General features: G+C 32.0%; 2 protein-coding genes across 2 annotated transcripts; both read right to left on the reverse strand.

Annotated features, from left to right (window-relative positions):
* Positions 1-4541: 4541 nt before the first annotated feature.
* Positions 4542-6646, reverse strand: LOC145603904 (DNA sliding clamp PCNA-like). Its single transcript, XM_081659874.1, has 4 exons — positions 6223-6646; positions 5102-5254; positions 4915-4985; positions 4542-4820 (listed from the first exon to the last, which is right to left on the reverse strand). The coding sequence occupies exons 1-4, from the start codon at positions 6644-6646 to the stop codon at positions 4542-4544; spliced, it is 927 nt and encodes a 308-aa protein (XP_081516000.1).
* Positions 6647-9265: 2619 nt separating this feature from the next.
* LOC145603906 (uncharacterized) lies at positions 9266-11630 on the reverse strand. Its single transcript, XM_081659875.1, has 4 exons — positions 11070-11630; positions 9829-9987; positions 9656-9726; positions 9266-9544 (listed from the first exon to the last, which is right to left on the reverse strand). The coding sequence occupies exons 1-4, from the start codon at positions 11587-11589 to the stop codon at positions 9266-9268; spliced, it is 1029 nt and encodes a 342-aa protein (XP_081516001.1). The 5' UTR covers positions 11590-11630.
* Positions 11631-12347: the final 717 nt, after the last annotated feature.

Below are 12347 nucleotides of genomic sequence, written 5' to 3' on the forward strand. Positions count from 1 at the left end.
GCAAATGAGGGGTGGTTAAATTAAATTGTCTCAAATAAAAATATTATAGGGGGTAATACTTACAATAAACTATTGTCAATTTGGTAATTACTTTCTCTCAAAAAAATATTATAGGGGGTAATACATACTTACAATGAACTATTGTCAATTTGGTAATTACTTTCTCTCAAAAAAAAAAAAAAAAAAAAAAAAAAGATTAATTACTTTAATCGACATGTAGAATATTTCACCAATAATACTACTGATGAACTCAAAAAGAATTGAGACATCAATAAGACAATGACAATTACAAAATAGTACAGTAGTACCTTTAATGTATACTTCTTCAGTTACACAATTTATATATGTGTGATATATTTTCCGTATTGATCTTATTAGGTGAATAATATATTTAGGATATTTATGTTAAGATATTATTTAGAGAATATATCTTTAGGGTTTATGATTATGGTAGTATATCTTTTAGGAATATTGTTTCCTATCTTATGTTCGTAGGTTTTGTATAAATACTCTACCTATTGATGAATAATAATGAAGCTAAGCTATTTTCTCATAATTAATTTGTCACTTTCATTACATTGTGTATGTGATGGTGTTTGTGTAATACGATGTAGCCTCCAATAATGATTCGAAATAAATATGGATACATGAACTTCAATCAACTTCAATTTTAAGCTTTTCTGAGTATTGAACATTATCTGTACAAGTAAAATCAATGAAATGATATAATTGTATCTGTACATATAATATGCTAAGTCAGACCTAGAAGCAAATATGCCACATTCATCAATCTGTAACATTATATTCTGTAACAAGAAGCCATTTTCTGCTTAGGATTATGAACTCGTAATATCACCCATAGCTTGGCTTGGCTTGGGGAGCAAAAAATCTACAACACTTTCTAGAGCAGCGCCATAGTCTGAATCAGTGGCGTTGAAAGCAATATATCCTGGTTTGCTGATAAATGCCAAGTCTCCTAGCTCTCGCAGGTTGAATCGCAGCATGATCTGCTCGGATGGCTCAGTAACAAGGCATAGAAGAAGCCCTTTTGCTATGAATGATGCCTTCTTTAAAGACTCGTGATGATGCATTTGGAACCAAGCACAATGCGTCGTGTTTGGAAACATTCCCCTTACTCCATTAACCTGCAATCAGCAACCCACAACAAATAAGTACTGAAATTCTGTTTTTTTTTTATACTCGTATATAGTTGGAATCAACTATTAGCTATTTGAGTGTACCTTTTCGTACAACTCCCACTTTACACCTTGTACTTGAATGCTCAAACTCTTGTCCAATACAGTCAGTATAACTGATACATATGAATACAAGAAAGAAAGAAAGAAACAAGCTAAATTAAGACATACATACATACATACTGAAGTAGTGATGACAAAAGATACAAGATGAGAAACTAGCTCGGACCTACTCTTTGTTCTTTGGATTTCTCATATGCTTCAATTATCTCCCTGAAGTGTTCACTTAGTATGACACCCTCACACGCGAAAGTAATGTTGGGAAATTTTTCGAAGCTACCATCCATTTCGAGTAAATGCACAGCAAACTCTCTCGGAGAAGCATTTCCTGAGATAAATCATCAAAAGTTTAACACACTTAATTTACTTATGTCATGAAATCAGGCTGCAAATGTGAAATATCAACTACCAATATCAACTTACAATGCTTCTCACAGCATCATTTTGGTTTGTTCATATTCCAATCAAGTGTTCGAATTTAGGCAACCTTGTATAACTATGAGTAATCACAACTTCAATGGAAATTTAAGGAAAAATTCTAGGAAACACCTTACATAATACACATTTGCAAATAAAGGTCTGTACAAACTAGTTTTTTTTTGGTTGCATTACCTTTGTAAAATGAATTTCGTCAAGATTTCTGTTTGTAGGCGCGTCCAACAATTTACTCCCAATAAAAACTCATTTTAAGTACTTTAAGAACCTTGCTTAAACTTGTTATTGTTTATGTGTTAATTACGTATAATTTTGGTTTAAACTAGGCAAATTAAATATGTCAGAACAACCTTCACAACAAATAACGTAATTTCCACAATATATTTTCACAATCAATTTAAGAGCCCTTTATTTCTCATAATAATCAGACTTTAAATCAATGAAAAATAACAATAATTTCATACATTTCCCACTAAATAACATACATTAAAATGTTACAGAAATTATAATAAAAACAGGACAATCAAATTAACAAGAAATACTTACCAAACATGAAATTGAGTTGAGAAGAGCCAAGAAAATGAAAAAGGGTGACAGTATCATTATCAGAAGCATCAACAAGATTCTCGAGGATACACTTCAAGTTAATCATCTTGTTGATCATAGCATTTTTTAACTCAAAGTTGATCAAACCAGAGGACTTCAACCAAAGTTGTCCTGCAACCTCCATTTCCGTGTTCCGAACCGTGATCTCCAAACCAATCTCTTTAACTTCGATCAACCCCAACCCATTTGGATTAAAACTGGCATCGGTTAGAGATTCCAGTGCTTGCTTCAGTATAGTTGCTGGGTTCACTTCGAAACGAAAACTCGAAGTTGGCGGTTCTTGGAAAGTGTCAATTTGATCATCTTTTGTAGTTTCTTGAATTGGGGTTTCGGGTTCTTTAGAAGATTGAATTGGGTTTTCGACATTGGCTGTTTCGAGATCTTCAATGATGGCGGAGAGTGAATGCAGAGGACTTGAAGATCTTCGAGAGATTAAATGATCTTTTTTTTCTAAATTCATGGCGGGAAGAGTGAAGACAGAGGATAGAGATCAACAGAATTTCAAAGGTTTCTGATTTTAGTTGTTACTGTTACTTTAGTTAAATTTTCTGGTATATTGATGATTCTGCAACAATGGGAAATTAAAGATTTGAATTTTTTTTTGAAAATTAGAAATTTATTGTTTTGTAGGTAATTAAGGGTTTGAACTTTGAATTAGGATGAATAGAAATTTGTGGATTAGTCTTGAGTACTGTAGTATGATGTTGAAATAACTATTTCCCGCCATATATTTCTACAGGTTGTGTTTAAATGACTTTGCAACTTTTGATTACAACTAGAGTTGTGTTTTGACATTTGACCCATTTTTAATTTCCGTTGACTTTAGGGGTTCAAGCCCAATTCACGTTAGACTTTAGAGTTAATGTAGCTCAATATGAAAATTTTGAAATAACATTAGTATGATACTGATCATCAAATTTTGAAAGAAATTCAAAACTAGTTTGTATTTTGTAATATAAAATAATGTGTATTCGTATTACATATAAAATGAACATGTGATATATAAAATTGAATTTTCATGCTCATTTTTATAATTGAATATTTGTATGACAATCATGTTCATTTTTAAATGTTCATTTTTTTATTACTAAATGTTCTATTTTTTTTTTTTTTTTTACATGTTCAATCTTTATTACTAAAAAAGGTTCATGTAGCCAATTAAGGCTTTGATTGATTGATTGATTGATTATATAATAATAATATTATTATTATTATTATTATTATTATTTTTAATATTATTATTATTATTATTATTATTATTATTATTCAATGCTCATTGTATAGGGCGTTGACGCATTGTCTATCTATTCTAGCTACCCTGGTGCAACATAGGCTAATTGTCATATAATTGTACGAGTAACTTGTTAGGCTTGAGCAATATTGTAGGACAAATTGATTATTTTTTGTTTGAATTTTACACTCATTTATAATTTGAAATACCAGCAATATCCTCACTTGTTATTTTTGGATTGTAGAATATCATTTATTCTAGTCCAAATTTTTTTTTTTTGGTTAAGACTAGTGATCAAAACTTAAATTTCTACATAAAATGGTTTTTTCACCTCATTATTTCCTTAATTCTATCTACCTACCTGGCTACCTACACTTTGTTTTCCAGAAATATCTCCTTCCTTTCTTCATCCTCTTCCTTTCCAGAATACATGTACATAGTTATAACAGAACAACGAACACATCTTTCAGAAAAGTGACCAGCACATCTTTTTTATGTGTCTAATGATCACTAAGATGGTAAGATGGGGGCGAATATTAAACTTTTGATCACTTCAACTTCGATTTTTTTTATGCAGATGATTCGAAATACCAATTCATAGACTTCAATAAATTAAATCAATGACATAAAACAACTAAAAACTGTATCTGATGTACAATATGCTAGTATATAAAATAGTCTCTGCCTCTCTGATAATGACTTAGAATTATCAGCCCATGAACTTCAATCAATTAATTTGTTTGAATTCTTGAACATTATACGTACATGTAAAATCAATGACATAAAATGATGTAACTGTATCTACTGTAAGTACAATATGTATGCCACCAGTATGCTAAGACAGACCTAGCAGCGAACGTGCTACATTCATCTGTAAGTACAATATGTATGTAAGCAGTATGCTAAGACAGACCTAGCTGCAAATGAGCTGCATTTATCTGTAACATTATATTCTGTAACAAGCAGAAGCTATTTTCTGTTCAGACAATTTCATCAGGTCTGAACTCGAAATATCAAAATAAGGGAGGAAACGAAGCAAAAAGGCTAGATGTTAAAGTGTGATAGTCTGAAGCATTGGCGTTGAAAGCAATATATCCTGCTTTGCTGATAAATGTCAAGTCTCCTAGCTCTCGGAGGTTGAATCGCAGCATGATATGTTCAGGTGGGTCAGTAACAAGGCATAGAACAAGCCCTGTTGCTACAAACGTTGCCTTCTTTAAAGACTCATGATGATGCATTCGGAACCAACCACAATGCATCATATTTGGTGGCATTCCCCTAATTCCATTAGCCTGCAATCGAAAACACCCAACAAATAAGTTCTGAAATTCATTTCTTGGCTTATGTAGATATAATTGGAATCGACTATTAGCTGTTTGAGTGTACCTCTTCGTACAACTCAAAACTTGACTCTCCAATACAGACTATCAAACTCACGTCCGATATATTCATTAAAACTGTTGCATGTGAATAAAAGAAAGAAACAAGTTAAGAAATCCTGCATATACTTAACTACTGAGTACATACTGAAGTAGTGATGACAAAAGATAGAAGATGAGAAGCTAGATCGGACCTACACCAGTAGTTGACACATATGCTTGAATTATCTCCCTGAAGCTATCACTTGCTATGACAGCCTCACAGGTGTAAGTAATGATGGGAAATTTTTCGAAGCTACCATCCATTTCGAGTAATTCCACAGCAAACTCTCTAGGAGAAGCATTTCCTGATATAAATCATCAAAAGTTTGACACACTTAATTTCCTTATGTCATGAAATCAGGCTGCAAATGTCAGATATCGAACTTGCTGATAGAAAACCAAATATTTATATATAGCAAGTACTTAAAAGTTAACATTTGATTTCTGATACAGAACATGAACAAATGTCACAAAAACCTGCACGGCAAATTATTATTGATTAACGACGGACAATCTCCAATACTCCATTGAGCTAATGAACTAAATATCAATTCCCGGTTACAACAATTTCACTGCATAATTCTGGTTTCTTCATATTTCAATCAAATTATTTGACATCAGGCAACCTTGTGTAAAATTGAATCAGTCACAAACTTCAATTGGAATTTTTGGAAATGTCGGAAAAAACCTTTCATAATATACATTTTGCAAATAAATGACAATCTACCCCAATTACAACTCATTTTAAGCACTTTAAAAGCTTAAACTTAATATTGTTAATTAATCCCTAAATGTTTTACAGGTAATTGCAAGATTAGTTTGGGAAATTTTTCATACAATCAGGTGAAATTTTCTAAATATAAATACAACCAAATTGAGAACCCTGATATCAGAGCCTGATAGAATTATTATCCCCAAATTAAAACCCTAACTTCAAATTAAAGAACTAGAAAGTTTTGCAGTAAATAACGTGTAACTAGGTTTAAACTAGACAAATTAAAACCACAAGTAATTATATTCTTCATTACAGAGAAATGAAAAGAAAATTAAATGTGTCAGAACAACCTTCATAACAAGAAATGTAAATTTTCCACTGATAATGTCATATATTTTCACAATCAATTTAAGAAACCCTTCTTTCTCAAAATAATCAGACTTTAAATCATTGAACAATAACATTAATTTCATACATTTCCCACCAAAAAACATGCATTAAATGTTACAGAAATTACAATAAAAAAACAGGGCAATCAAATTTACAAGAAATACTTACCAAACATGAAATTGAGTTGAGAAGAGCCATGATTATGGAAAACTGTGACAGTATCATCATCAGATGCATCAACAAGATTCTCGAGAATACACTTCAAGTTAATCATCTTATTGATCATAACATTTTTGAGCTCAAAGTTGATCAAACCAGAGGACTTCAACCAAAGAAGTCCTACAACCTCGATTTCCGTGTTCCGAACCGTGATATCCAAACCACTTCTTTTAACTTCGATCAACCCCAAACCATTTGGATTAAAACTGGCATCGGTTAGAGATTCCAACGCCCGTTTCAGTTTACTTGCTGGGTTTAGTTGGAAGCGAAAACTCGAGATCATTTGATCATTTTCTTCGGGTTCTTGAATTGGGGTTTCGGGTTCTTTAGAAGATTGAATTGGGTTTTGGAGATCAAATTTTTCTGTATTCATGGCGGGAAGAGTGAAGACAGATGAAAGAGATTAACAGAATTTCAAAGGTATTGATTTCAGTTGTTAATGTCACTCTAGTTGAATTTTCTGGTTTTTGTGATCTGCAAAAATGGGAAATTAAAGAGCAGAATTTTTTTTGAGAATAAGAAATAATTTGTGTTTTATAAAGGAATTGAATTAGGATGAAATGAAATTATAGCAACAAATTCCCGCCATGTATTTTTACAGACTCTGTTTAGATGACTTCCCAACTTTTGTTACTGTATTATTATTAGAGTAGTGTTACTTCTACAGATGTCAAAACTACACTTGACTCAACCTGATTCGAAACCAATTTGGAAAATAATCAATTCAAATTTCAACTCGTGTGGATGTAATATTTTAGTATGACTCAACTTTCAAAATTGACTCAAACTGACCCGACCTTATCAAACCCGATTTACATATCCAAATTGACAACTCTAGCTACTAGGGGTGAGCAAACCGGGTACCCGGTCAAAATTTTAGGACCCGGACTTGGAATTGGTTGGAACCGGGTCCTAAAATTCGGAACCGGAATTGGAATTGGTTTAACCGGGTCCTAAATTTTAGGAATTGGAATTGGAACCACCGGGTACCGGTTCCGGTTCCGGGTACCCACTTATGTATGTAATTGCCAAAATATAATACAAATTATAATTCTTATTTTAGTTAGTATCATTATTATTGTTTACTACTTATATTTACATATGCATTAAGCTATTTGTATTCATGTTAGGTATTAATAATACTTTTTTTTATTGTACAAATTAAATACATTTAACATATTTTTATTATTTAAAATTTATTTAGTTTAGGATATATTGGGTAACCGGGTACCCAACCGGTTCCGGGTCCAAAAAGATGAGAATTGGAATTGGTTATAACCGGGTCCTTAATTTATTACCCGGAATTGGAACCACCGGGTCCAATCTCGGTTTCGGACCCGCCGGTTCTTAACCGGTTCTCGTTCCAATTCCGGGTACCCGGAATTTTTGCTCACCCCTACTAGCTACATCCATTATAATTTTGGTTGACTTTAGGGGTTCAAATTCAATCCACTTTGGATTTTAGAATCAATGAAGCCCAATATTAGAATTGTGCAGCCCAAACTAGAGCGGGCCAAATATTTGGTTGAGGTAAGCCATTGCTGGCTAATGTCGCGCCCAGCAAATGAACATCTATTAGAAAAAATGAACATTTAATAGAAAACAAATGAACATTTGTTTCTAAACATTGTATTAAATAAAAATGAACATTTATAATATAAGAGTAAAATAAAGAGACTATGAAATTGAAAAAATACATTTAATATTATATAACTGAACATTTTAGTTGTAAATAACAATAAACGTATAATGTTATTGTTTATTCATCAACATTTTTTTTAAGTTTCAAGTTAAATACATTGATTTGTTCAATTTTCTTGAATGGATATTATGCAATAGAGCTATATGATTTAATACCGATTAAATAAATCAATAATATATTTTTTTAATAATGAACAAAATACTAATGTCTAACATTATTAATGCTAATGTTTATTGAACATCCTTTGTTATAAAACGAACATTTTATACAACTGATGAACAAGCACAAAAGTTGTACTTTGTATTAATTAAAAAGTAAAATGAACTTTTATTTTTATAAGAATGAACATCATACGGCATGAAAATGAACATTTATTTATATAAGAATGAACATCACACGGCATGAAAATGAATATTTATTTTATAAGAATGAATATCATAGTGCATGAAAATGAACATTTGATTATTGAAAAATACAAAATTATTGTAAAATAAGTTCAGTTAGAAAATGTTCATTTTTATTACACTAAATGTTCAATTTGGCGGTGATCTCAACTAGTGTTGGCTGAGTTCAACCTCAGCCATTAACTGTCCGTCTGTCGCTAGAGAGTGGAGAATAACTGCAATGCCTAACCACCAATCAAAAATTTTATATTACCTCCACTAATTGTTATTAACATCGTACTTTACATTTTTTTTAGCTTAGGCTTTATTATAGTTCTTAGTTTCTTCAGCATTCTAGGCTTGGCAACCTAGCTAGTTTAATTTAGCGGTAGCCATAGCATTAGTATTATAATGAACATCAATTTTTTAAAATTACTTTGTCCGACTTGAGATAATTCAAAAATGGCTTGTAATATAAATTGATGTAGTACATATAAAATAGAACATGTAATAACAAAAATGAATTAATAAAATTTAATTTCATGTACATAGTTGTAAGTCTTGTAACCGATTGACTGATTCGCAAGAATGAACAACACATCTTTCAGAAAAGTGACCAACAATAAGGTATTCATGATGGTGCTTGTGTTATCACATTATAGTGTCTAATGATCACTCAACTTCTTTTTTTTTATGCAGATGATTGAAATACCGATTCATAGACTTCAGTAAATAAAATTAATGCCATAAAATGACTAAAAAGTATAAACTATATCTGTACCTAGAATATGCTAGTATGCTATTGCTAAGTCAGACCTAATATGAATATGCTACATTCTTCTGTAACAAGAAGCTATGTTCTGCTTAGGATTACATGTATATACGAATGCCAAGCAATTTCAGCTTCTCAACTCGAAATATTTAGTGAGGCCGCAGCAGAAGCTAAAAGGTGAAGTCCAGGTGCATCATTGCCGTCAAAAATGATACATTCAGCTCTGCTGATGAATACCAAATCTCCTAGCTCTCGGAGGTTGAATCGCAGCATGATCTGCTCGGATGGGTCAGTAACAAGGCACAGAAGAAGCCCTGTTGCTATGAACGATGCCTTCTTTAAAGACTCAGGATGATGTAATCGTAACCAAGCCTCATGCACCATATTTGGTGGCATTCCCCTAATTCCATTTACCTGCAATCAGAATCCAACCCCCTAACAAATAAGTACTATAATTCTTTTCTTGGCTTCTGCAGACATAATTGGAATCAACGAACTTTTAGCTGTTTGACTGTTTGAGTGTACCTTTTCATACATCCGCCACTCTCTTTCTCCTACATAGAAGGTCAAAACCTTGTCCGATATCTCCAGTGAACCTGGTACATGTGAATAAAAAGAAACAAGTTAAGAGATACAGCTTGTACTTAACTACCGAAGTAGTGATGACAAAAGATAGAAGATGAGAAGCTAGCTCGGACCTATTCTAGGTTCTTTGACTTCCTGATATGCTTGAATTATCTCCCTGAAGTGATCACTTAGTATAACAGCCTCACAGGCGAAAGTAATGTTGGGAAATTTCTCGAAGCTACCATCCATTTCGAGTAAATCCACAGCAAACAGTCTAGGAGAGGCATTTCCTGGAATAAATCATCAAAAATGAGTTATACATATCTGAATTGAACTTGCTGATAGAAAAACTAAACATTTGATTACTGACTTAGGGAACGAAAAGCATGAACAAATGTCACGAAATCTGTACAACAAAGGATTAAACCAAACTCCGATGAGCTAATGAACTATCAATCTCAATTACCCCTTTCAGTATCCGCCTACAATAATGTTTTCGCAACACAAATCTGGTTTCTTCATACTGCTTATCATGTAGTATTAAAAGTTCAACTTCAGGCAACCTTGTATAAATTTAAAACTGTCACAAACTTCAATCGAAAATTTAAAGAAAATTTGTATGGAAATATCTTTCATTATAAATTTTGCAAATAAATGCCTTATATGAACTTTTTTTTTTTTTTTTGGGTTGCATTACCTTATAAAATGGATTTCTTCAACATTTTTTTTGTGGGCCCATGTCCAACGCTTTCAAACCTGATCTAATTACACCCAATTTACCCCAATTAAAACACAATGTAAGAACCCTAAATTCAATGTTTGTTAATTTATCCCCAAATTATACTCTGATTTGAATAATGCAAAATTAGTTATGCAGAAAATTTTCATACAAATTAGGTGAACTTTTTTTAATTGAAATCACAAATGATTCATAAATATTCCAATTTTGTTAACTTAGCCCCAAAATAAGAACCCTTAGATCAAGCTTGAATAATTATTCCCAAATTAAAACCCTAATTTCAAATTAAAGAGTAAGTGACTTTTTGCAGTAAATTACATGTAATAATTAGGGTTTAAACTAGGCATATTAAAACAGCAAATAATTATATTCTTCATTTAAACTAAAAGATCGTTTTTTTTTAAAGGTTAACTAAAGAATCGTTGATAAACATTCAGTTTCTGATACAGAAATTCAATAACGTAATTTCCACTGATAATCTATTTTCACAAACCCTTTTTTCTCCTAATAATCAGACTTCAAATCAATGAACAAAAACATTAATTTCATACAACACCCACCAATAAACTTGCATTAAAATCTTACAGAAATATAAATAAAAACAGGACATCCCAATTAACAAGAAATACATACCAAACATGAAATTGATATGAGAACTGCCATGAAGATAAAGAAGGGTGACAACATCATTATCAGAAGCATCAACAAGATTATCAAGAACACAATTCAAGTCAATCATCTTGTTGATCATAGCCTTTTTGAATTCAAAGTTGATCAAACCAGAGGACTTCAACCAAAGATGTCCTGTAACCCCGGTTTTCGTGTTTTGAACCGTGATCTCCAAACCATTCTCTTTAACTTCAATCAATCCCAAACCCTTTGGATTAAAATTGGCATCGGTTAGAGATTCTAATGCCTGCTTCAGTTTACTTGCTGGCCGAACACCGAAGCGAAAACTCGTAATTGGTGTTTCTTGATGAGATTGAGTTGGATCATCATGTATTGCAGGTTCTTGAATTGGGGTTGTGGGTTCTTTAGATGATTGAATTGGGTTTTCGACGTTGGCGGTTTCGAGATCATTGAGAGATTTAACGAGGGTGGAGAGGGAAAGGTTTTCGATTGGGGTTTGGTTGTTTTGTAGAGTTACAGTCATGGCGGGAAGAGTGAAGAGAGAGGAAAGAGATAAACAGATTTTCAAAGGTTTCTGATTTCTGTAATTACTGTCACTGTAGTTTTAGTTTTACAGAGTTTTTTAGGCTTTTTATAAGAGGTTCTTTAGCATAGAACAGCTGCAAGTGATTCGTAAATTAGAGTATGGATTTATAAGGGACACACATGATAGTTGAGTTGTAAAATTGAGGTATTAATCTTCATTAAATGATATGGATTATAAATTTATTGTAGAATAATTGTTTTATAGGGTAATGTTACGATTATGAATAAGTATTTAATAGCTTTCCTTATTTGGTCTGTATTAATTTAGGCTTGCATGATAAAATTACACACAAATAAGTGTAATTAATGTTATATTTCGTATTTAAGCCAAAGAGGAAGAAAAATAGCAAAACCACCCCATTTTCCTTGTTTGAAGAACATAGCATGAGATGAATTGGGCAAAAATATGTTCAAGCCTTTAAAAAAACTTAAGACAGAATGATAAGATAGAATGAAAATTAGGACAATTATGGTTAGTTAGGGTTTCACTTATTAAGAAGGCTTTCAAATTTAAATGACATCTAAAATTAGATAAGCATTCGATTACATTTTTTATCTTTGACAAATCATACAAAGATATAGCTCATCATCCTAAAAGTACTCTGTATTCGTCTTCCATATCTATATACTAATATACTTGATTTTCGTGAATAGTGATTGTGACATGAAAATTTTATGTAGCGCTTATTTAAGATG

The sequence above is a fragment of the Chenopodium album genome, chromosome 22 (genome assembly GCF_948465745.1).
Source record: "Chenopodium album chromosome 22, dcCheAlbu1.1, whole genome shotgun sequence".
NCBI lineage: Eukaryota > Viridiplantae > Streptophyta > Magnoliopsida > Caryophyllales > Amaranthaceae > Chenopodium > Chenopodium album.